General features: G+C 43.7%; 2 protein-coding genes across 2 annotated transcripts; one reads left to right on the forward strand and one right to left on the reverse strand.

Annotated features, from left to right (window-relative positions):
* Window positions 1-251: 251 nt before the first annotated feature.
* LOC146960247 (cleavage and polyadenylation specificity factor subunit 3-like) lies at window positions 252-23,314 on the reverse strand. Its single transcript, XM_085772497.1, has 15 exons — window positions 23,310-23,314; window positions 23,059-23,236; window positions 17,240-17,329; window positions 16,958-17,108; window positions 15,127-15,302; window positions 14,324-14,482; window positions 13,425-13,571; window positions 12,198-12,350; window positions 11,012-11,120; window positions 8,357-8,455; window positions 6,174-6,268; window positions 4,511-4,598; window positions 4,342-4,408; window positions 4,057-4,153; window positions 252-401 (listed from the first exon to the last, which is right to left on the reverse strand). Exons 1-15 carry the CDS (start codon window positions 23,312-23,314, stop codon window positions 252-254), a joined length of 1,764 nt encoding a protein of 587 aa, XP_085628623.1.
* Window positions 23,315-23,423: 109 nt separating this feature from the next.
* LOC146960248 (disintegrin and metalloproteinase domain-containing protein 17-like) lies at window positions 23,424-25,387 on the forward strand. Its single transcript, XM_085772498.1, has 4 exons — window positions 23,424-23,585; window positions 23,888-23,944; window positions 24,914-25,120; window positions 25,190-25,387. Exons 1-4 carry the CDS (start codon window positions 23,427-23,429, stop codon window positions 25,385-25,387), a joined length of 621 nt encoding a protein of 206 aa, XP_085628624.1. The 5' UTR covers window positions 23,424-23,426.
* Window positions 25,388-26,866: the final 1,479 nt, after the last annotated feature.

Below are 26,866 nucleotides of genomic sequence, written 5' to 3' on the forward strand. Positions count from 1 at the left end.
TTTTGTTTTATAGACAAATCAAGTACAAAAACAATCAATCAATAAAGGTATTGGTGGTCCGTCTCCTGAAGCCGATTCCTTTGGAACCAAGTTTCCAACGAAGAAGCTGGAAAAACTCAAAAGTCCTCGAGTCAAAGAAATGAACGAACGAACATCTGCGTCGGTCCGTTATCGACCGATTATTGGCCATCGATCGATACTACGAGGACTGAAGAGAGTGTGACAGAGAAACGTCAGTTCATCTTCCACCGCTACATCACCGACGGCAACGCGCTGCTGCTGCTGCTGATGACATCACAGAGGGGGCGTGGCGTGAAGGCGGGGCTTAGGGCGTCGTAGAGACGGTGGACGGCCACTTCCACCATCTCCCTCAGAGAGTCGTCGTCCGCGCAGGTCACGGCCTGAGGGTCAGAGGTCAGAGGTCATCATGGTGTTATCAGCTGATTATTGAGTATTGATTTATACCCAGGGTTCCTACACATTTGAAATTTCCAAATTCCATACTTTTTCCAGACCCTAATTTCCAGACTTCTCGGTAAAAAAATTCAAATAATTTGTGATATTTGAGTAAATAGTTGTGCATTATATAAACAAATCATGCAATTAATCATTTGTTTTCATTATTCTGAATGTGTAGGGGAGAGCGGGGTAAGTAGTGCCAATTTTTACTTAAATTGCCTTTAAAGCAAGGGGATTATAATAATGCCCCCAACTAATATTTAAGCAATATATCACGCGTCGGGCCGAACAACGCCCCTTAGCCGTGGTATAATGAGCATATACCACGGCCTGGAGTGATATATTGCTTTTATCCACCACTTTCCGGAGAACGACGCTGGGTGTCGCCATGACACTCCATTCATTACATTTTAGATTAACGTTAGCTGTTAGCCGTTAGCAGTGTCTTAAATAACTCAATAAACAGCCCATGAAAAAAATATTTTTTCCAGCGGATATCCTAGTTCCAACATGACTGAGCTAACTGGAGTAGTTTCATGTTGTGTCCGACAACGGGAGGGTTTTAACAGCTGAAGTCCTGATGTATGTTTGCTGCTGCTGTTAGCCGTCAGCAGCAGCAAAGCTAACGGCTACGATAGCCATGACTAGTTGCAGAGGCGTGCCGTGCACACAGAAGCGGTGGTGTTTGTTCGGTAATTCGTTTTGTAGACTTGACAAAACATCAGATTAGTCAGGGCGGTTTTGGCAGCCCGGAGCCCCCACATTTGGTGCCTACACCGGTGGCTAACGCTACCAGTTAGCCGCTCGCTAGAATGCTACTACGGGGTTGAAAACCGACTTCCGTTGTGGTGTGACGCAATGGATCATGGGAAAATAAAGTGTTGGATAAAACGGTTACAAATAAAGGCAATATAAAAGAGGGATACGCAATCAATTTCATGTAGTTTTATTCAACCAGAAATATATTATCCAATAAAATAGCCTCACTGTGAAAAAAATAGTCCCACCTCTCCAGACGTTAGCTCCAAATTAGCTCTGCATCTCGTCTTTTCCTCCGCTTTTTTTCAGGTTAATGTCACTGCTCAGTCCACTCTACCGTTGTTAACCGTCCCCGCAGGTGAAAGTTCACCTCAAACATGTGAATTCAACTACTTTAGTCCGTTTTTTAACATCGTAAAAACATCAGCTGTGTTTGGCTACGGACTGCAACAGTCCGTTGTCATGGATACATGACAACAACTTCCATTCATACCAGTCATACGTGCCTGACGCGGAGTGATAGCCTACGCTGTGATAAGGTTTTAGAATAGTAGCCGTGGTATATGCTCAATATACCACGGTTAACAACCAATCAGATTGCGGGATTTCACCTTTCCGTTTTATAAATGTACATATAGTTTAGGATGTTGTGCATCCCTGGGAACAATCACTTTGAATCTTAAATCAACTGTTTCAGAAATATAGCTTTAGAAAAAAAAAAAAAAATCTGGCACAACTTGCCCCCGGTGCGGGGTAAGTTGTGCCCATAGACTGTAAAAAGAATGGACGTAGCGTCCGTGACGTCACCCATTGGTTTGGGGGAGTCTGTTTTGTGCCGCTACTACGGGGGTTTGAGCCGCGCCATGTTGGATTCTACTTGCCATATTTGGAGCGGGGCGGCCGTTGGCCGGCCGAGAGCCCGCCCACTGGCCTCGTAGCAGCGGTCTCCGGACCTGTCACTCAACGGTTCTGCGCCCTAATTGGCCAGAACTTTAAACCTAATAATAGTAAAACGGTAGAGTTTAAAAAAAATTCACCCCCCTCAGAGTGTGTGCGGGGGTAGAAACTATCGGTTGAGACCAAAAAAATGAAATGTACCAGGCTGTAAATATGTTTTTTAAAGCTGTAAAATCGGCTATTTTAACATGGGGCTCAATTGGAGTTGCTCCCTTCTGGAGCCAGCCCCCAGCGACAGCCGAGGGGATTGCAGCTTTTTGAACGCGGAAGTGAGCTTCACTTCTCAGACCGACAACTGCCCCCTTGGTTGTGCCATTACAGAGAATACACTGGGGTAAATTGTGCCATTGATAATTGAAGTAAAACAGATCATTTTAATTTCACAAATGATAATGCTATATAAAAGCAAGACATTCAATACAAAATTAAAGCCAGAAGCGGCGATGATCGGGCCCTCGCTTGTCCCCATGCAGTCGCGGAGGCCTGAGGCACGCTGGGGGCTGTGGCGCAAAGAAACGCAATGTTTTGTTCATCCACCAGGTGGCGCTACGAGCACAACCAGACTGGGCAGATGTGTTCAGGGGCGGTCCCTCATCACACATGTTAAGTTTCAAGCGAATCCGTGCCCACTGCCATGTTTCTCCTATACACAGACAGCACTGCCACTGGCACAACTTAACCCAGGCCCCATGGCACAAATTACCCCACTCTCCCCTATGCCATTATGTTACCAAATAATTTCCAGGAGATTGTAGCTATAGGTAGCACATACAAAAATAATTAACCCAGATAACTTCAGATCAGACCAAACCCAGATAAGCATTAAGTATTAAGCCAGATCATTTCCATACAATAATTTCCATTTTCCATACTTTTCCAGACCTGGAAATGTATAAAATCAAATTCCATACTTTCCCATACTTTCCATACTTGCGTAGGAACCCTGTAAATACCATTATGATGAACCAGACGTTAAAGGGATAGTTCAACATTTTGGCAAATTCTCCTATCACCATAATTCCCTTGGTCGACCAATAGTCGTCATTAGTCGACTAATCATGTCACGACTTCCTGTATCTGGCCCTTCAAATTAAAAGCCCTATAGCCTTTCATATACAGTTCAGTCATATTGATTTTGATTATTTTAACAAGACACGGCTCCAAATGTTTTTTTTTTTTTCCTGCGAACAATCGACCATTGAAATTTTGGTTGGCTAATGATTTTTTTGGTCAACCATAGAGCACTGGAAAAGAGAGTAACGACACGCATTGGTCCAATGGAAGCGCCTCCTGATGGCGGAATATGGGTGTTGCAAAAGCGCCCAAGAACTGACATCTCTGCATTGTTGGTGAATGAGCAAGTGTGGTATTTTCAATAATTTAAGGACATTTATAGATCACCCACGTTAATAGCATCATTGAGGACCCTTTACAGATAAATATTAACACATAGGCAACACACATACATTGGAGTGAATGAGTTTTCTGGGCGCTTTTGCAAGACCCATATCCTGCCACTCGGGGTGCAAAACCCTTACCACGGGAGTCAATGGTGGTGTCGTTACTCTCTTTTCCAGTGCTCTAGTCAACCAGTGCTTGGTCGACTATTTGGGGGCAGCCCTATTAAATTCTGTGCAAAAAGATGTTGAAACAGTTTTCAATAAAGTAGTGAATTTAAAAGTACATGGGTTCTGTTTTGTTTTTGTTTTTTTAATCGTGGTATCGAATTAGTATCGAGAATCGTGGAAATTCACAGATATTGATTATCGACTACTGAAATTCTGGTATCGTGACAACCCTATACTGTAGGCGAATTTGCCAAAATATTGAACTATCCCTTTAATGTTCGTGTATAGAATAGATGTCAGACGCTGGACTCACTCTGGTCTCTGGGTCGATGCACGCCGTGACTCCGTCCACCGTCACACTCAGGCTTTTACTGTCTTTGAAATTCACGCAGTCGTCCCCGAACATGTCGCTGAAACAGAAAAAAAAAACATTTTACCAGGTGAAAACAGAAAATATTTAATCTCTACCTTCATTTAAAAGTTTTATTCTCTTATATTTGGATCAATTAGGTTTAATTTTAACTTAAAAAGTGTCAGATTCTACAGTTTTGTCCGATATTTTAACCATTAAAACCATTTTGCAGGCGTTCAGACTCACTGCAGCATCAGCTCCAGTCGCTCGACGAACAGCTCCATGTCGAACGTTTCCTTCCTGCCCTCGTGGACTGAAACAGACAAACAAACAAACAAACAAACAAACAAGCGTCTGTAAAGTTTCTGTTCATCAGTGAAATTAAAATAAATTCCCTCGTGATGCGTTCACTGACATTTCTGGGCGGTGGGGTTGGACTGGACCTCCAGGATCACCGTGGTGACGGCGTCTGCGTACATGTCGTTGAGCGGATTGGCGACCCACTGAGACGAGAACATTTTTATTATTATTATTATTGATTTATATTGCTGCATCAAGAGTTTTTTACTTCAATTGTCTGTTGTTTTTTTGTTGTTTTTTTTACATTTTTCTCTTTGAGTTTATTTGTGTTGAGATATTTGTAGTGTTTGAAAAAGGAAAAGAAGGCATAATTATTGTATATATCTGTATAATCAATGTATTAACATGTAATAACTGGCTAATAATGTATCTGTAACCAGGTGTGAGTGAGATCTGTGTCTAAAAACATAAATAAAATTATAAAATATACGAAATAGTTTGAAATAAACATGTAGAACAAATACTGAGCTTTAATAAAAACCTGACTGCAGCTACATAATCATGTCATAAACTGTATATTTAATGTTTATAAACTGGTTTAACCCTTTAACAGTTTCTGTATCCTGGGGGATACAGACATTTGGCAGGCTGTGGGGGGGAGGGGCATTAAGTATCTGAACTTAATATCATGAGGAAGTCTTAAGGGGGGATGGGTCAAGTACCCAGGTCATGTGACTTTATGGCAGCATTCAAAACTAAATTGATACTTTTATGTCAAACTCCAAAATGGCCAACTACGTGGACAGAGACACTAGGCATAAGTAAAGTGTTTTGGTTTTTCTTGTTAATTACATTATGGGGGGATTTGTTATTGAAATGATTGCTCTTTAAGGATAATTTTATGTATTCTTGTTGAAAAATAATGAATACCATTAACACAACTTTGATAAACAGGCATTGAATGTCTGTATCCTGGGGGATACGTTGTCCAGACAGGGGTATATAAACTGGCATAATCACTCTCAGATATACTTATGTTTGGAAGCCTAAACTCTACAGATAATCAATAATATAAAGGTGTTAAAGGTTGAAAATGGAATATTACTAGAATACCACCATCTATTGATCAAGACAGGCAACAAATAATTAGAAAAGGGAGCGAACGACAGTAAAAGAGTGAGGATGTTCAGGTCATGATTAGAGTAGTAGAGTGAATTCTTATGTAAAAGATCCAGTGATAGATACAGCATCTGTCTGCAACAAAACATGATGTGTTGTTGAGCGGTGTTTAGCTCAGTGTTGAGGCTATAGTCCTAATTGCAGGCGACCCTGGTTTGAATCCCGCACCAAGTGGTCCTATCCTCCACACATACACTTGCACACACACAGAGCCACAGAGACTGGCTAATTAATTGCTTATAATATGTTTTAAAAGTTCATAAATGAAATATTTGATAAATTGGTAAATGGCCAATTTATACCCTAAACGGGCAATGTATCTTGGGAGATACAAACTCTAAAATGAAAAATAAAGGTCATATTTTGAAAAAAATCATAAAATTGTGTTATTCTACCCCAGAAACATTAGAAAATAACATTTTTTTATTTTTCCAAAATTTTTATATATGCTTGCCCATTTAAGGGTTAAATAAAAAACAGACGTGTTCGTGTGCTCAGAGTTAATAAAGTTTTGATAAACAGGTGAGTTTTAGCCACTTCAGGCGACATGTGGTGGATGATGAGTGTAAAAAGTGTCGTGTTGCGTTCGAGTGTCCGACCTCCAGTACGACCATCCCGGCCTCGTGAACCAGCGTGATGCTCTTAAAGATCTTCACCGTGATTTTCTCCGTCCCCTCGACCTGCTCCACGTCGCCTGAAACACACACACACACACACACACACACACACACACACACACACACACACACACACACACACACACACACACACACACACACACACACACAGAGGAAACAGGAAGTTACAGCTTCTACTGCAGCATAGATATATATATATACTGACTAGATGCCGCGTTCCTAGGCAACTCTATTGAGTGGAATGCGTCAACGCGGCGGCCATCTTGGTCAGGGGGAAGCCGTGTCTACTTACTGCACTAGTCAACAGAGGCAGACGTCTATCAACCATTAAAATCGCCATAACTCACTGAATATTCAACCGATTTTCAAGCCGTTTGGTTTATTATAAATGTCAGACATATATTTATGATACAACAACAACGAAAAATCTTTTTTATGTATTAAACATACACTTACATACTCAGACACACACCCACATGCATAAATACACTGAAATGTGTTCTACAAGGGTCTGACCGGTCTGACTGCTGGTCAGACGTATATTATGTCTATGGTCAGAAACCCCGGACCAAGATGGCGGCGCTATTGACATACGCTGAGAAGCAGAACGCGGCATCCAGTCAGTATATACAGTTATGTTCATAATAATAGCAGTGTCTATAAAAAGGTGAGTAAACCTCAAAATTCTTCAAATAAATTGTATTTTGAGGAACACAACTGCATTGGGGACACTGCACATTCTATTTCAAACCAAGAAAATTGGAAAAAGTAATTTAATTTGATAATATTTTACAGAAAGTCAAGAAATATAATGTTCAAAAAAATAGCAGTGTTGACATCTTTCTTTACACGCTTGCTGGTGTGTTTGGGGTCATTGTCTTGTTTGGGGTCATTTCCTCTTCAGTATACGGCAACATGACTTCTTCCAGTATTCTGGTGTACTCAAACTGATCCATGATCCCTGGTATGCGATAAATAGGACCAACACCATAGCACGAGAAACATCCCCATATCATGATGCTTGCACCACCATGCTTCACCGTCTTCACTGTGTACTGTGGCTCGAATTCAGTGTTTGCAGGACGTCTGACAAACTGTCTGTGGCCCTTGGACCCAAAAAGAACAATCTTACTCTCATCAGTCCACAAAATATTACGCCATTTCTTTTTAGGCCAGTCAATGTGTTATTTGGCAAATTGTAACCGCTTCATTACATGTATTTTTTTTAACAATGGGACTTTGCGGGGGCTTCTTCTTGGTGGTAGCTTGGCTTCACATAGACGTCGTCTGATTGTTACAGTACTCACAGGCAATCTTAGATCTTCTTTGATCCTCCTGGAGCTGATCATTGGCTGAGCCTTTGCCATTTTGGTTATTCTCCGATCCCTTCGAACAGTCGTTTTTCTTTTTCTTCCTCGCCTTTCTGGTTTTGGCTGCCATTTTAGAGCCTTTGATATCATTTTAGCTGAACAGCCTATCATTTTCTGCACTTCTTTATAGGTTTTCCCCTCTTTTATTAATTTCTTAATCAAAGAATGCTCTTCTTCTGAACAGTGTCTTGAACAACCCATTTTACTCTGTTTTTCAAGGACAAATGCACAGCCAGCATATGCAGCGTCAGTTGCCTTGATCCTTGAATAAGGGCCACCTGTTTAACACCTAGTTTTTTTCACATAATCAATGACTTCAATAATTGAACCTGGCACTGCTATTTTCTTGAACACCTTTCAGTAAATGATTCAGTTTCACAGAATCAGCAGCATGCACGTCATGCCTGTTGGGTCTGTTGGTTTTCTATACCTTTACTAAACCTTCTAGAAAAAGTTGAAAAGAAAAAAGTTGAAATTCTAACAAAATCAGTGATTTATCTTGCAAGTGATGTCGGACTGCTATTATTTTGAACACAACTGTATAATGTATATCTATGCTACTGCAGGAGGAGGAGGAGGAGGAAGAAGAGGAGGAGAAGGAAGAGGAGGAAGAGGAGGAGGAGGAGGAAGAAGAGGAGGAGAAGGAAGAGGAGGAAGAGGAGGAGGAGGAGGAGGAAGAAGAGGAGGAGGAGGAGGAGGAAGAAGAGGAGGAGAAGGAAGAGGAGGAAGAGGAGGAGGAGGAGTTAGAGGACGAAGGGGGCGGAGCCAACTCACCCGCGAGGCTGCGCAGCTGCGTGACGAGCAGAGAGATCGGTCCAGTGAACGGGATCGCCTGAGTCTGCTTCACCGTTCCCATGGCGAGGTCGGTGTAGTCTGAGGAGGAGGAGGAAGAGGAGGAGAAGGAGAGGAGGAGGAGGAAGAGGAGGAGGAGGAAGGGGGAGGAGGAGGAGGAGGAGGAGAGGAGGAGGAGAGGAGGAGGAGGAGGAGGAGGAGGAGAGGAGGAGGAGGAGGAGGAGGAGAGGAGGAGAGGAGGAGGAGGAGGAGGAGGAGGAGAGGAGGAGGAGGAAGAGAGGGGGAGGAGGAGGGAGGAGGAGGAGGAGGAGGAGAGGAGGAGGGAGGAAGAGGAAGGGGGAGGAGGAGGAGGAGGAGGAGAGGAGGAGGAGGAGGAGGAGGAGAGGAGGAGAGGAGGAGGAGGAGGAGAGGAGGAGGAGGAAGAGGAGGAGGAGGAAGGGGGAGGAGGAGGAGGAGGAGGAGAGGAGGAGGAGGAGGAGAGGAGGAGAGGAGGAGAGGAGGAGGAGGAGGAGGAGGAGGAGAGGAGGAGGAGGAAGAGAGGGGGAGGAGGAGGGAGGAGGAGGAGGAGGAGGAGAGGAGGAGGGAGGAAGAGGAAGGGGGAGGAAGGGGGAGGAGGAGGAAGAGGAGGAGGAGGAAGGGGGAGGAGGAAGAGGAGGAGGAGGAAGGGGGAGGAGGAGGAGGAGGAGGAGGAGGAGAGGAGGAGGAGAGGAGGAGGAGGAGGAGGAGGAGGAGGAGGAGGAGAGGAGGAGGAGGAAGAGAGGGGGAGGAGGAGGGAGGAGGAGGAGGAGGAGGAGAGGAGGAGGGAGGAAGAGGAAGGGGGAGGAAGGGGGAGGAGGAGGAAGAGGAGGAGGAGGAAGGGGGAGGAGGAAGAGGAGGAGGAGGAAGGGGGAGGAGGAGGAGGAGGAGGAGAGGAGGAGAGGAGGAGGAGAGGAGGAGGAGGAGGAGGAGGAGGAGGAGGAGAGGAGGAGGAGGAGGAGGAGGAGGAGGAGGAGAGGAGGAGGAGAGGAGGAGGAGGAGGAGGAGGAGGAGGAGGAGGAGGAGGAGGAGAGAGGGGGAGGAGGAGGGAGGAGGAGGAGGAGGAGGAGAGGAGGAGGGAGGAAGAGGAAGGGGGAGGAAGGGGGAGGAGGAGGAAGAGGAGGAGAGGAGGAGGAGGGAGGAAGAGGAGGAGGAGGAGGAAGAGGAGGAGGAGGAGGGAGGAAGAAGAGAGGGGGAGGAGGAGGAGAGGAGGAGGAGGAAGAGGAGGGAGGAGGAGGAGGAGAGGAGGAGGAGAGGAAGAGGGGGAGGAGGAGGAGGAGGAAGGGGGAGGAGGAGGAAGAGGAAGGGGGAGGAAGGAGAGGAGGAGGAGGAAGAGAGGGAGGAGAAGGGAGGAAGAAGAGAGGGGGAGGAAGAGGAGGAGGAAGAGGAGGAGGAGGAGGAAGAGGAAGGGGAGGAGGAGGAGGGAGGAAGAAGAGAGGGGGAGGAGGAGCAGGGGGGTGGAAGAGGAGGAGGAAGAGGAGGAGGAGGAGGAAGAGGAGGAGGAGGGGGAGAGGAGGAGGAGAGGAAGAGGAGGAGGAGAGGAAGAGGGGGAGGAGGAGGAGGAGGAGGAGGAGGAGAGGGGGAGGAGGAGGAAGGGGGAGGAGGAAGAGGAGGGAGGAAGGAGAGGAGGAGGAGGAGGAGAGAGGAAGAAGAGAGGGGGAGGAGGAGCAGGGGGGTGGAAGAGGAGGAGGAAGAGGAGGAGGAGGAGGAGGAGGAGGAGGAGGAGGAAGAGGAAGAGGAGGAGAGGAGTCAACTCTGTTAGTCACTCCATCGTTCATGTCTCTACTTCTCTTTCTGTCTTCATCCTTTTCTTCACTCTGTCTTTCTTTTTCTTTACTTTTTTGTCACTTCTCTCTCTTCTGTATTTCTAAGTATTTCTTCTCTCTTTCTGCTCGTCTTTTTTCTTCCTACTATCTTTTTCTTTCTTTGCCTTTTTTGTTTCTTTTCTTTCTCTCTTTTTTCTTTGTTTCTTTCCTTCTGATTATTTCTTTCTTGTGTTTTCTTTCAATCTTTCATTGTCTTTCTTTCCTCCTCTTTCTCTCTTTTTCTTCATTTCCTTCCCTCTTTTTTTCTTAAGTATTTCTTCTTTCTTTTTTCTTCCTACTATCTTTTTCTTTCTTTGCCCTTTTTGTTTCTTTTCTTTCTCTCTATTTTCTTTCCTTTTGATTATTTCTTTCTTGATCTTCCTTTTTTTCCTGTTTCTTTTCTTTCTCTCTTTCTTTATCTTCCCTCTTTCTTTTTTCTTCGTTTCTTTCCTTCTGATTATTATTTTCTTGGTCTTCCTTTCTTGCATTTTCTTTCAATCTTTCATTGTCTTTCTTTCCACCTCTTTCTCTCTTTTTCTTTCTTTCCTTCACTCTTTCTTTATTTCCTTCACTCTTTCTTTCTTTCTTTCTTTCTTTCTTTCTTTCTTTCTTTCTTTCTTTCTTTCTTTCTATCAACCAACCAACCAACCAACCAATCAGTCCAGATGTTGAGGTTTAGTTTCTGTGACAGAAGCAGCTTGAAACATTTGTTGACGGATCAAAAACATTAAACATTCATCAATTATAATAAGTGTTTGACAATACACACACACACACACACACACACACACACACACACACACACACGCAGACTGACTGGAGAGGTCGGACGGCGTCAGGATGTGGTAACTGAAGTTTCTCTTCACCAGGATCCCGGAGACTCTCTGACCCTGAGAGCACTTCTCATCCGCCAGCACGCCCATCACCTGCAGCACAGCACAGCGGAGCAAAGCATGCTGGGAGTTAACAACACGGCCCACACCAATACAACAACACACACACACACAACACCAGTGTTGGGTAGTAACGCGTTATTAGTAACGCCGTTACGTAACGCCGTTACTTTTTTCAGTAACTAATAACGTAACGCGTTGTTTTTTTAAATCAGTAACTCCGTTATCGTTACCAGACGCTGCGTTACTCCGTTCCTTTCCGTTCCTTTGGTGAGGTTTTACAGCGGCACACACTTCCCATTACATTGTAGCGATCAATAAAGTTTCATTGAATTGAAAGAAAGACAGAGCACACTGCAACACTGTGAAAAACAGCGCTTGGTGGCCGCCCTCTAGCGTCCCACACGTAATCTAACACGCTCCATGAAGAGGACTGGGCAGGTCAGGTCAGGGCATGACGGCGAGCTAAGGTAACGTAGCTAACGTAGCATCCGAGACCGAAGCTGTGTGTCAGTTCAGGCTGCAGCCCCTGAACCGGGACACAGCTCCAGAGTCACAGCGAGACACAAGCAGCCACTCCACCGAGCAGCAGCGGTTAGAGTCCGACAGACGGACGCCTGAAACGGTAAACACAGCTGATCGCTCTGGGTAAACACAGCTGATCGATCGAAAGAAATTACCGCTGGAGTGAATTTAGTACTTTCCGTGATTAAATCGGGTTCTTGAACGTAACTCGGTCAAAGTAGTATCCTCAAGATGTTTGCAGTTCTGTCATGCTGCTGTAGGCTACATGCTGACATCATGCAGCATGATGATGATGATAAAATTTTAAAGATAAAAAACGTTTTTTCATCAGCATCAGTACAGAACTGAAATGAGGTTAGAGGGGAATTCAATCAACCTTTATTTAATGGGAGCATTGGGGAAAAAAAACGTTTTAAAGTAACGAAAAAGTTACTTTCTCAGTAACGCATTACTTTTTGGTTAAAGTAACTGAGTTACTAACTGAGTTACTTTTTTAATGAAGTAACTAGTAACTGTAACTAGTTACTATTTTCCAATAACTAGCACAACACTGCACAACACACAGACACACAGACACACACACACCTTGGCCAGTTTCTCTCCTCTGAAGTTCAGCGTCACGGCTTCAGTGTTTCGCGGGTTGTGGACTTCGATGTGAACCTCGTCGTTGTCTTCGTACTCTCGGATCAGAGCCGCCTTCAGCCGGGCCATCTCGTTCTGCTCGCCGTGCACCAGGATCTGCACACGCACACACACACACACACACACACACGGACACACACATACGGACACACGCACACACACACACATACACACACACACATACGGACACAAACACACACACAAACCAACTGCATTAAGGAGGGACACTACAGGTGAATAGGGTAGAAATTTAAACCAACAGATATCACCATGAAACTTCCCAAGTTTATCACTCACATTAAGACAAATATTTTTTGTATTACAAGTTTTGTCAAGTTTTATGTTTAAATATGTAAATGAGGCAATATCTAATGAAATATGCGCTAATTTGCAGACATTTCCAGAACCGAAATCTGAACAATGGATAAAGCTACTTTCAAAATTCTTGTTTTAATTTGTTGACATATTAGAGTCAGAAGTTTTTACAGAGGAGGATTTTGGATATCTCTTTTTATCACTCTGTAAATGAGAAAATACTCTCACCAGCCCTAAAAATTCAAATATCGCCATGTTTTTAGGAGTAAAATGTTGTATAAATCAGGCTGTGGATGACATATCAACAATCCCCTCTGTAAAAACCTTCAGAATATAGACAGGAATAAAACTGGAAGGTTTGGTGTCTGTAAGTGCTGCTGAAGTGGAGATTTCGGGTCCAGAGTCTGAGGAAAAACTCATTTTGAGAAAACGGCCTTTAAAGATTTGTACTGTAAAATTCCATAGATCATTAATGTGAATCACACTTTTACGATTGGTCGCAGATACGGAGGAAACGACAATTTTTGGATCCACATAATTGTTCAGGAGAGAGAGGGAGCTTTACAGTGATACCTGACATAACTTTTGGTGAATTTAGGAGAAATCTACTGATGAAAGAGACAAAATGAAGTAAAATATAAAACCTTAATGTGGATTTTCTACCATTTCTTTCCACTTTTCTGAGAGAAAAATAGCACCAAAATCTCAAAATTGATCAGTGCATGAAAAAACAGTGTTTTTGCCTGTTAGTGTGTCGCAATAAACCCAAAGGATCCAGGAACATCGCTTTGTGGATTTAATTAAATAGTGTGGATTTAAATAGTGTGTGTGTCTGTGTGTGTGTGTTGTTTTTACCACGTGCGGCGGTTTGAGCGCCCGGATGAACTCGCTGGTCTGCTGGTAGTCGGTGTGAGCGGAGAAGGAGATGTAGTCGACCGACATCTTGAGAGGAAGCTTCTGTCCCGACATGGTGGCGATCTCATCAGGCTCCGTCATGATGTGCTGCAACACACACACACACACACACACACACACACACACACACACACACACACACACACACACACACACACACACACACACACACACAGTACATTAAATAACCTGTGTGAAAAGTTTAATCATTTAAAATAATATAAATATATTATTAAAAGTTCATTAAATCCCAGCAGCACTTGAACGCAACACGACACACTCTTCTGATCGGTCCTACGTCGTTAACACAGGCGTCTGTCACAGATTCAGATTCTTGTTACGTAGCCACATTAAACTCAACATTATCAATAAAACTGACCGGACTGATCCAATACTGGGAATATCTATTGATGCCGATCAATAATATAATTTAAATAAGAGTCTTATTTCTGGTTTTTATTCAGATACACACACTGTAAAAGATTTTGTTTCAGCAATTACACTGTTCTCAGTCAGAGTTATTTGTGTTGTTGTTCTTGCCATTGCAGTTATTATCACCAAACTATAAGATACCGATTAAAGGAGAAGTTATGAATAAAGAAAGATGCATTTGGGGCAGACAAACTAATTTTACAGCTGTTATTGTCTATTTTTATTTATTGCTGTGATTGTTTATTTTATTTCACTCTCTCACTCTCTGTTGTTCTTAACTTGTCTCCAAAAGTGAGCACAGACCTGACATTTCTAAAACCAGTGGAGGAAACGTTTCACTTCCTGTGATAATAAACAAAAAAAAAAACTGCAGAAGGGACCAGAGGTGTCGCAGGTTCGATTCCCACCTTGGCGAGCGTCCCCTCCACGCAGTAGCCGGCGATGATGACGCCGTTCCTCTTGTCCGTGCACCAGCTCTCAAACAGCTCCCGGGACAAACCGCTCTGCATCATGCCGGGCGACGCCATCACCACGCTGGGCCCGATGTCGTCGAAGTGGTCCATGCTCTGACACACACACACACACACACACACACACACACACACGTCAGAAAACAAACGACAAAGACAATGGAAACAGGCAATAGCATACATAGGGTTGCAAAATATCGGGTATCGGGTAATATCGGAAACTTTCTATGGGAATAAACGGGAATAAATCCGAAATTTACAAAATTGAAGGTTGGCCCTTAATAAGCAATTAGTAATATTTTACTCAACATTCATGTTTTTGTTGTTCAGTAAAATAGCTGATTGTTCATACAAGAATTAAAACTTGATAAAGTTCTACTCACAAATAAATCTGTTGAAATGTCATGTTTTTTTAAATTGTATTGTTATTTTGCATGGATGTCTGCTTATGACGAAACAAAATATTTACATTTATGTTTGGATATGATACAGTTTGTTTAAATTACCCCAAATTTCCAGTTAATCCCCATAAATTCCCATAATTTCCCATAATTCCCATTTCCAATTTGGAATAAAAAACTGGAAATTTTCCGCCCCTTTGCAACCCTGAGCATACACAATGTATACACTGACAATACACTGACCAAAACAGACAAAACAGAAAACAAAGGACAGAACAAACCTGACGACACAATAAAACAGGACAGAAAAGTAAAAGTAAAAACAAAAACCAAACAAACCTTCAGGTTGCTGATGTGCTTGAAGACGAAGGGGTTGTTGATGTTGATGGCCTTGCGGATCTTGTCGTTCATGGCGTTGATGTAGGTCTGGTACACGGCCATGCACTTCCTGGCCAGAGATGAAGCGTAGAAGATCGGGATGTCGTGGAGCTCCGGCTGGTTCTGCCAGTACTCGTCTGGTCCACACACACACACACACACACACACACAAATAAAGTTAACGAACCTACTGCTATGACTATAGCGATTATGGCAATGGACCAATTTGCCAAAATGTTGAACTATCCCTTTAAGGTAAAAATCTTGCATAGTTCCTCTTTAAAGGTATAGTATGTAGGAATTCCCCCCATCTAGCGGTGCGGTTGCATATCTGAACGTATTCTTTATGTTGCATTCACGTGAAATCGGGCAGATGTCAGACAGACAACAGACGCTGCATGTAACAGGATAAACAAGCGTCTATGTAAACAAGTGGTCCGCCAGCACGAGGCAAAACAATACAGGCGTGACAATATGTTGTCATGGTGACGTCGTATTGTTTACCCGACCCACGTTTTACCGGCTTTCTCTCGTCGAGTAAAATGACATCCGGTTGGTTTGCCGACGGCCGTCTGCCTGACTGCACCTGAATGCAACACCAGTGCCTCCGTCCTTCCTCACACTACACAGTGGCAGGGCCGTTGTATAGGGGAGAAAGGTGATGATAACTCTAGGGGCCCAGCGCCCAGTGGGGCCCATAAAAAACCCCAGTAGTCTAATCTTTGTATGACTGATTTATTCTGTGTAAGACCCTGACTAATACTCATAGTACACTGTGAAAACTCAACATCTTTCCAAGAATATTTGTCTTATTTCTTGTCCAAATGTCTCATTTCTAGTCAAAGCTAATCTCTTTCCACTTAAAATAAGACTCATAACCTAAAAATTAACTTGTTTTTAGATAATTTTCACTTGTTTCAAACTAATTTTCACTTGAAATAAGTAGAAAAATCTGCCAGTGAAAGCAAGTTTTTTGTGCTTGTAATAAGGAAGAAAAACTTGTTCCACTATTATATTTTTTCTACTTATTCCAAGTGAAAATATGCTTGAAAGAAGTAAAAAGTGTCTAAAAACAAGCTACTTTTAATATTCTGAGTCTTATTTTAGGTATAATGATATTTGTTTTGACTAGAAATTACATTTTGACTAGAAATAAGACAAATATTCTTGGTAAGATACTTGGGTTTTTGCAGTGTAATGTTGCATTAGCATCAAAACAAGGTAGGCTACTAGGCTGAATAAAAAATGATAATACATACGTAGTCTAAGAAATAAAACTGGAAAAGTTAGGGGGAGGGGCCCACTTTAGTATTCTTTAAGGGGGCCCAGAATTCCTAGCAACGGCCCTGCACAGTGGTGACAGTTTTAACAGGCCGAGCCGACAGCTCCGCTGAGTTTCCGTGGTTACCTACGGTCACGATGCAACATGGCCGCCTCGGTTCGGTGCGTCGCCCACTTATGTGTTTGTAACGACTTGTAACAACTCATTCTAAGGTACCAGAAAGCTTTCATTTGTATGCGGGTGTGATTCGACTTCAGTGAAATACGTATTTATGAAAGCAATATTTGATTTTTGCTACTAAAAAGCCAAATAAGTTACACACTGGGGCTTTAACGAGTGTGTATGGTGAATGAAAATGTTTCTGTGTGATCCATAGACAGAAACACGTCCCTTAGTTTAATCTTGTAAATAAAACTTGAAGCCTGAATTTATTTTTCCCTCAGCTGAAGGGAAAGCGCCACTCTTAGGTCGCCGTGTGTCGTCATGGCGTCGCTGTTGCCGTGGTCTCACCGAGGATGAGCAGCAGCTCCTGCGCTCGGCCCAGAGCGAACACGGGGATCAGACATCGACCTTCTCTGTTGACGATGTCGTGGACCGTGTTGCAGAACCGAGCCTCTCGCTCCTCCCGCTTCTCGTGGATGTGAGTCCCGTAGGTCGACTCCTGACACACACACACACACACACACACACAACAGACACACACACACACACACAAACACACACAGGTTCAATGTTAAGTGTCTGTGCTCTGTGTTTAAATAAAGATTGAACAGGTTGAACGGCTCCACTCACGGTGATGAGGATGTCTGGTTTGACGCTGGGGATCTCCGCCGCCATCAAGTGTCTGTCCTCCTGACGGGAGAAGTCTCCTGTGTACAACAACTACACACACACACACACACACACACACACACACACACACACACACACAGGGATGCAAACGGGTCAGGACCAAAAAAGAGAGGTATTGTCTGGCGGGGGGGGGGGGGGGGGGGGGCTCACCATTAACAATATCACAGAAAAGTCAATTTCCAGTAGTTCAACCCCAACCAAGTATTGAGTGCATATAGATGGACAGTTTTCAGAAGGCCAACATTTCTATATTAAAAATGCTTTAAAAAAATAAAAACCATTGCAATATTTCAATTTTGGAGATACTGATTTTTAGGTCTTCACTGAATGTTAGTCATAATTATTACTATTAAAATAAACTGAATAAATAAAGACATGGGATTTAACATCCCATTCGGTGTGTAATGGACATATAGGCCTATATAATGTGTTAGTTTCACTTTAATTGAACACATTCTACATCGCGGAGGCGACGTCTTTCTACTTAGGGCTTCCTTCACCTCTGAAACGGGGCAGAGCTCCATGGAAACACCTGCCTGACACAGCAACGTAGGGAACCGTGCACGTCCGTGGAGCTGTGCGCCGCGGACGTGCACGGGGGGAAAAAAACGGCGTCACCGCTTTGGGTAACGTGCGTGCATGTCGCGCGTCTACATTGGAGGTCGGCTGTTATCAGTATAATCAGAGACCATGAATGAGTTCGCCTCACGTGATTGTCACTGTCAGCCTGTTAGAAAAACATTTTACTGACCCCAGCTGAGACGCTGAGACCCCCCCCCCCTCAAAACAAAAACTCTTCGGATCTGAACGATTCACACAAGTCACCTAATTGACCCTTCGCGTAAGCCCCGCCCCCTTGGTTACTGTTGCTACGCCGGGCAAGCTTTCACTCCCAGCCATGCTCCTGGCAGTATTTGGTATCGATTTCAAAGGAAATATCAGCAAATTTCTGGATAAACTGTTCTGAGATAATAGAGAGAAGAAATCACAAAGATCATTCAGAGTTTTCAGTGACGTGACTCGCGCAGGAGGATAAAACATCTGTTCAACGACACGACTGGACAATGTACAGAGCAGCAGTAAGGGCCGGTAATTTTACCGTCTATCAACCCACCAAGACTTAGGTCATCTCACTGGTCATGAAACGTTGTCAAACTCCTAAGTTTTTGGGCGATTGTGAACCACATACAGTTTTCGCTGCTGTTTTGTTTTCTCCCACCGCTGTATCAGTCAGTGAAAGCAGTCCCTGCCTGGAGGATCCCTCGCCTAAAAGCCCAGGTAAAAGCCCTAAAAGTACAGCTGTCATTTCGGAGGTGGACATATGGTTTTCCCCATATCTACACTTGCTCAAGTCGAAAAAAAAAGTCCGCTCATATCTGAACATCTCTATATTGCTTCTGCCGCCGCCGCCGCCGCCGTAGTAGCAGCAGCAGCAACAACATCCTTCTCTACAAACAAATGTTTTTCGTCCTAGTCTCAAAATGTGTCCACAAAAGCAAACGTAATGACTCACTGCGGAAAGCTTGCCAGGCCTATAGTTACGGTTGCTAACGTAGGATTGGACAATAGCCGTTTGTGGGAGGAGTTGGCGAAGGGTCAATTGGTCATGAAAAAAGCGAGTTTCGCTTTTCGGCGCGCTGTTTGCATCCCTGTGTGATGTTCAGGGACAGTCAGGACAGTCTGAGGACTGACAGCTCTGAGGTTGAAGTTTATATTAATGCACCATGACACTGTGGCAGGTCTCTGTACTAGGGATGTGAATCTTTGGGTGGCTCACGATTCGATTCCGACTTTTAGGGTCACGATTCGATTCAAAATCGATTTTCGATTCAACCGATTCTTGATTTTCTTTTTGCGATTTTTAGTTTGCTTTATTAACACCAGACCATGTGAAAACGTTGAATGATGATGATGTCTACAGACTATTATATCAGAAGCCATATTTCCCCCCAAAAAATGCACATCACATGTTTCAGATTTATTCAGCAGCAATATATTCGAACCATTTTAAAGTTAACTGCTACATGAAGCTGATTTTATAGGCTACTCTCTTTTCAAAAGCCTGGACTGAAGGATGTGAATATTTGGGTGTCTCTTCGATTCAAAATCAGTTCTCATGCACATGCACATGGACATGTAGCCTATCTGTAACAAAGGCTGCTAAAAAAAAAAGAAAAAAAAGAGACGGCACTCTGCTCTCAGGCCAGCTCACCTGCAGCCTGTCTGCAGCGCCACAGAGGAGCTGTCAGAGCTGCTGCTGCTGCTGGTCCTCTCTCTTCAGCCTGCTGTTTGGCTGCACTTTGTATGAGTTTAAAAAAGTGAAGATCTAACGTCACCTGAGCACCGATCAGCTGATCCAGAGCGCAGTGGATGTGGCTGCTCACACCGTGTCCTAACTGGATGCGACGCGAACGAGCGTCCGACAATCGCGTCACATCTGACGCTCTCTGTCCACACTGAATCCGTGCGTCTGTGGGAATGGAAGCACATCAGCTGTGCGCTCGCCCGCTCGACAGACTGGAGACGTAACTACCCGGTTAAAAGATGGGTGAATTGTGCCTTTTAAACAGAAAACAAGTTTCTTGAAATATAGAGCCAACAGCAAGTTGTCTCTATAGTGTAGGAACACGAGTTGTAAAAAACATAATGCAGGGTTTTCTGTAACATTATAAGACGGCGCACCGCCCCCCGCCCAAGATGAATGAAGAGGCTATTAAAAAAAAAAAAAAGTCCGCTAGTCTCCTTGAAGCGGCTGTTATGTGTCTCTCTCTGGCGGTGTCAGCTGATGTGCACATCTGCAGCAACCCAAACAAATGCACATGTTACTGTTGACTGGCTCTATTCCAGCCACATGATTGGTTCGACGCGGTGGAAATCTCATTATCATTGGTTATTTGTATTGTCTGCCAAAACATGGATGAATGAAACATATCGACCACGTCTCATATTTCTATTGAGGAAAAGTTATTTCACAATTTATAGACACAACACCGACAAGCACTGAGAGCCGCATGTTGCAGTGACGTTATATAGGCTATAAAAAAAAAATCCGCAAATAATAAGCCGACGAAAAGGTGCAACTTGCCACTTAACTTCTTGTCGATGTATTATTTGCGGGGGCTTTCGGGGGATCTGCTGACGGTGGAGGATCTGGGACTGATTCACTGTGGACCACCACCAGTCTGATCAGGTCCATCACAGCACAGCAGCTGCAGCACTGCCCCGCTGTCACATTACTCTCGCGTATCAGCTCAATCTGTTTACATTAAACCGACATAAGGAGAATTATGAGAATTATGATTTTAAAAAAATATTTGTTTCGAATTTTGGCCCCTGGATCATGATTTTTTTTTTGGGCGCATTCTTGGTAAAAAAAAAAAAAATCCTCTAAAAAAAAAAGACAGTTGGGATGCATAATGTGTCTCATAACACTGTGCGTCACGCTAGGGGTCGGTGGTGTTTTATTCTAGGGGTCGGTGGCGGCTGTGAGACAGCAGCGGCTCCACGGTGAGGGGGGGGGGGGGGGGGCAGCTTCTGCTCACCTGACTCTGTGCAGCTTCTTCATTAAATCCAAACAGTCCGACACAGCGACGCACTGCTCCTTTGACTCTAAAGTCTCTGTAGCTCATCAGCCCGGAACTCGCCGACATGGATCAGAAGCGACGGCGGCGTTTGGCCTCAGTGTCTCGGACTTCCAGAGCAGCTACAGAGCAGCGTTGTGACCTCAACCATGGTTGATGAGAGCAGAAATGTTGTTGTAGGCCGGTGCATATTCTCATTTGTCCAGGTCATAGTATTTCAAAGGAGGTTAAATCGAAAGCAACTGGACTTATACTGAGTCTCCAGACCAGTTAGTTGGACCAGTCCCAGCCTGGTCAGATGCTACATGAACTGATGAAGCCTCTTGGATGAAGGTGAAACGTCTTCCTAGACAAATAACTAAGTCCAGTTGAACCTGCTTTGAAAAAAAAAAAAAGTTGTTGGCGGGCTCGTGAATTTTTTTTTGACACGAGTCAAAAAGAGCGATAAACCGCGTATCTCGCGTTTGGTCGCGCGTCACAACTCGAGCGAAAAAAAAAGCGTTCCTCGTGTTTGGTGGGAAGCCCCTTGTGGGTCTTCCCACCAAACACGATGAAATAGACGAAGACGCGATGGTCCCGTCGCACAAAAAGAATCGCGTGTATTGCGTCGCAAAAAAAAAGAGTCGCGAATACCGCGTCTCGCGCCTAATCGCGTCTCGCGCCTAATCGCGTCTTTGCGTCACGGCCTTTTACACCGCGGACGTAACGAATAAACGGTGACGGTGTGAACGAACAACATAGAACAGGACCAGACGTGGCGTTGTTTCCTCTTTTCACCGACAGCTCCACTCTCCCTTACTTACACTAACTACTGTTATTGTTGAGGCCAGAGAATTGTGGGATTTGTAGTTTTTGACCAATCGCAGGTTGTGCTCTTTCTTTTTGTGATTTTCCTGGTTCACACATGTATTTTTTTTTAGGGGCAAATGCGAGTGAAATGCTCGTCCATGGTGGGCATAAGAAAATTTAAGACCTGTCTAAAATTATTTAAGACTTGAACACAATAATTCAACAAATTTAAGACATTTTAAGGCCTAAAATTTAGATTTTCAAATTTTAGACTTTTTAAGACCCCGTGGATACCCTGTTATTTCATATAAAAGTTTAAGTGCATACATATTTTATGATGCTGTGTATTTCAGGTGTAGGTTAATATACACACACCTCAGGAGGCCTGTTGACTGGTTAAAACAAGGTGGGAATTAACTTCAGATTTAGTCACGGATCACCTTCAAACTCTCCTTGTCATGATATTTGAATTAATTATACATCAACACCAGCATATATAGGATTAACACAACATACAAATGAATAAAATGATCTAAAAGTATACATTTGTTTATTATTAATTGGATTATTCAACAAAATGTTAAAATTATAAAACCATCCTTCAACTTAAAGCCCGAGGCGACGTCTTTAAACAGTTTATTTTGCTCATCAAATGAAGAGAAATTGACTCTGGAGCCTGAAGTCTGTGATTATTGATTAGGATTTTCAATCAATCACTTTTTAATCAAAACACAGCTGCGTTTTAATCTTCACTGTTTCTGCTCCAACTAAGATAAATAAATCATAATAACATCTGTTCTTTGTCGCAGCAGAGAGAGTGAATCACTGCGATTCATATGTTTATAATTTACATAATGTGATATTATGTGATAATGAAGTTTAGGTGAAGAGGTGCATTCTGGGAAATATTTTTTGTGAGTTGATGAAATTACTTATCAATATGCGCTTCCATTTAGACATGATGACGATAAAGTGCAGGACAACACGGTGTTAAAAACAGTTTCTTTTTTTAAAAGGATTTGTATTTCCATGCTTTTATTTTGAAGGGATGCTGCATGTTTTAGAAGCCTTACTTCTGATTTCCTGTTTGTCAGACTCAGTTTATTGATCTGGTCACATCGATTATTGATTGAAATGTTAAATTTTTCTAATTTATTTACTTTACGTGTACATACTTTCTTTTCTTTGTCTTGTTTATTTGATGTTTGTTTATTTTATTTCATGCTCTTATATCTTATGTTTTGTATTTATTTATATTTACAAGTTTACTATTTGCCTTATTGGTTTGTACATCGATTTATTTGCAAAATAAAGTAAAAAAGCAATAAACAAAACACCAACAGAGGGTTGAACAGCTGAGTCATGTGAGTGGCGGTGAGCGGCCGTTACCTTGACGCCGGCGATCTCGATCATGAACATGGCGGCGCCCAGCACGTGTCCGGCGTGGTAACACCAGAACTTGATGCCGGCCACTTCCTTCACCTCGTGGAAGTTGATGGTCTCGATCTTCTCCATGCTGTCCTCCAGGTCCGTCTCCGTGTAGAGCATGTCGTCTGCCGAGATGTTACTGTCACACACACACACACACACACACACACACACACACACACACACACACACACACACACACATTGGATAACTTCATCTCCAGAGCTGTGACGGAGCAGTGTGTTGATGCTGTGTGTGTGTGTGTGTGTGTGTGTGTGTGTGTGTGTGTGTGTGTGTGTGTGTGTGTGTCTCTCCTGCAGGGGAAGTGCATGAAGCAGGTGCAGGACGTGGTGGAGCGTCTGTGGGACTTCATCGACAAACTGGACATCAACACGTTTGGGAAGTTTCTGGCCGACAACATCGTGGGGTCGGTGGTGGCGTTCTCTCTGCTCTTCTGGGTTCCTATCAGCATCCTGGTCCACTGTGTGGTGAGTCGCTCCGTTCTGTCTCTGTCAGGAACTAAACTAAACTACACTCAGTCACACTGTCTGACTGACGCGTTACAGAGATGTATTACGACTAATACTAAGGGATTAAGGTGCTACAGCCAGAATCTGAAGATGATAAAGTCTTTCCTGTCTTTAGTCTGTATAGATCAGGTGGACAGTCATTTAAATATATATTTTATAAGATGTGCAGAGATTAGTTTAGTTTACTCTTGTCTTTTGTCTTTTCTTCTGTGAACAACCTCCTTCAGGATTAATAAAGTTTCTTTATCTTCTTCTCTCAGGACAAGAAGCTGGATAAACAATACGAGCAAACCACAAAGTCTCTGTTCTTCCCCAGTGTGAGTATCTGATTGTGTGTATTTTAGGGATGTCACAATTACTTGTTTTTCACAATTAATGTAATGAAATTGCAGCAAAAGGAGGAAATATGTCTGATACGAATCATTACCTGGGAGAATGGAGGCTCTCTGCCTTCCACCTAGCGTCTCTTGGCTGAAAACCAACCTTGTAAGATCAGAGCCTCCGACCCGGTGTCCCAGCTCTCGTCTCTGCGACACCGCCACACAAACGTAACCCGTAATCTCTTGTTTATGACAGATAAGACTACACAGATATACACATGGTAACATGGTAGATGATAAATAACGTTATCCACCGCTCCATGGATTGATTTCTCACCGGCTTCGTTGTTGAAAACAAACGCACATGGAGGAGAGGAGGGTTAGAGACACAGAGAGTTCATCTTTAACCATCAAACTAGGGATGTCACGATTACTTATTGTCACAATTAATCGTGGTATTAAACGCCACAAGTAATCTATCGTAAAGATTTCTAAATACTGTCACTCTCCAAAAAAGATTATATCGGAACCGTATCGGCAGATGTGGCGCCAAAGTAAAGGTAAATGCACAGAAACTGGTCCATTTACCTCACGTAACATTAAATTGGTAGGAATTTAAATGTCAGCATGCCATTTGTAATAATAAAATGTAAACAATTATTAAAATAAACTCAAACATTTGGTATAGATGACAATTAATGACTTCAATATTTCAAATACTTCCTCTGGGGGAGTAATAATTGGTCCTATATTAATAGATACTTAAAATATTCTGTGTACATTATCAATAATGTAGTTATATTTTGACTATATTTGATTTTACACATTCATATATAGTGTTGTGAAATTAATTAATGCATAATAATCGTGGTAATCGTACTACCGTGATTATTTATCCAAGAAAATTTATAATCGTGACATCCCTACATCAAACTCAACTGACTCTGACTCTGTTCATTTTCCCAGAATGCCGAGCTCCTGAGCAGCCTGGAGTCCGCGTCCGTCCGGATCTTCAAGCCTCCGACCTTCCCGACCACCAACCTGCGCTTCCAGCCGTCCGGTCCGCAGCAGACCAGCACGCCGCCGGTCTCCGGCTTCGGCTTCGGCCCCGGTCCAGACTCCTGCTGTCATCATCCTCCTCTTCCTCCTCACCATCCTCCTCCTCCTCCTGCGGTGGCGGCCCCTCCCCCTCCCCCTCCCCCTCCTCCTCCTCTGGACTCCCCCCGCATGGCCACCATCCAGGAGGACCCGAGCTTCGACTCCCACCTGGACGAGGAGGCGCTGCAGGAGGCGTTCGGCCGCCCGGCGCAGCGCTCGGAGCAGCGGCGGCGCTCCTTCGAGGACCTGACGGAGACGAGCGCGGTGAGTCGCAGCGAGAAGGCGCTGATGTTCCGGCTGCAGAGGCAACACCAGATCGACACCAAGGAGACGCAGTGCTGAGGGACGGGACGGGACGGGACGGACGGTGCCCGGTTTGTCCCGCTCACGTCCTCCTGTGCTGGTTTCACAAACTTTTACGACTTTTTTTATTTTTTATTTTCTTAAAGCGGCTCCGTCCTGAAGCCGCCGCACTGACGCTTTGTTGCTGCAGCAGATCTCAGTCTGATCACATGGAGACACATTCAATCAGAAAAACGTTTTTAATGAATTTAAAGGACAATTCCAGGCGAATTCAACTCGGGGGTGTATTTTCATATCATTTTAGGTCTAAAAGAATGAATCTGAAGATTTTCAGTTTAATCGCTCCTGTTTTGCGGTAGCTGCGTCTGTCCCTGCATCGCCACGGCAGCAATGAATGGGAGTGGATGTAAGTTCCGCTGTTTAGGCTGTTTACAGCCCTCAAAGCCGCATTTTTTTTCCACAGACAGCGTCAGATGGAGACTCAAACATGCACCGAGAAGTTTATTTACTTCAAGCAAGCCGACATGTTTGTAAAACTAGATCTAATTCAAAGTCTCCCGGAGTCTCGCGCGAGACCCAGTTGCCGCGCTCGGTGTGTTCAGGTGCAGTGGGAAAAGCTACCGTTTGTGTCATAAACACAGGAATATCAACTCTTTACTTGCTTCAAGTAAAAAAAACTTCTCGGCGCATCTTTGAGTAGCCACCTGACGCTGTCTGTGGAAAAAAATGTACACTTCAAGCAAGTAAAGAGTTGATATTCCTGTGTTTATGACACAAGCGGTAGCTCCGACTGCGCCTGAATACACCAGCACTGCAACTTCGGGCTCGCGCGAGACTCCGGGAGACTTTGAATTAGATCTAGTTTTACAAACATGTCGGCTTGCTTGAAGTAAATAAACTTCTCGGTGCATGTTTGAGTCGCCATCTGATGCTGTCTGTGGAAAAAAATTGCGGCTTTGAGGGCTGTAAACAGCCTAAACAGCGGAACTTACATCCACTCCCATTCATTGCTGCCGTGGCGATGCAGGGACAGATGCAACTACCGCAAAACAGGAGCGATTAAACTGAAAATCTTCAGATTCATTCTTTTAGACCTAAAATGATATGAAAATACACCCCCGAGTTGAATTCGCCTGGAATTGTCCTTTAATTACAATCAGAGTTCAACCGATTATTGACCGATATTTCCCTTTTTTTTTTTGATAATCGATATCGGCCGTTTCTTTTCACCGATAACCAATAAAATAAATGTATTTTTAAACGCATAAACGCACTCCTTTGGCTCTAACGAAGCCGTCTCTCTTGGCTGTTTAACAATGTCCCAAAGGTTTTCACAGTGAACAAAACAGAAACAAACTGTTGACTGTATTCAGTCTGATCCCTGGTGTGTTATTTTTAAATTCTGACACCAAAGTTTTCATTTTTACTGCAAATGAATATCGGTTAAATATCGGTTTCCTTGATTACTAATGATCGGTATCAGTATCGACCCTGATAAAACCATATCAGTTGATCCCT

Source organism: Trachurus japonicus, unplaced genomic scaffold (genome assembly GCF_045865225.1).
Source record: "Trachurus japonicus isolate A0001 unplaced genomic scaffold, Traja_1.0 AP030535.1".
NCBI lineage: Eukaryota > Metazoa > Chordata > Actinopteri > Carangiformes > Carangidae > Trachurus > Trachurus japonicus.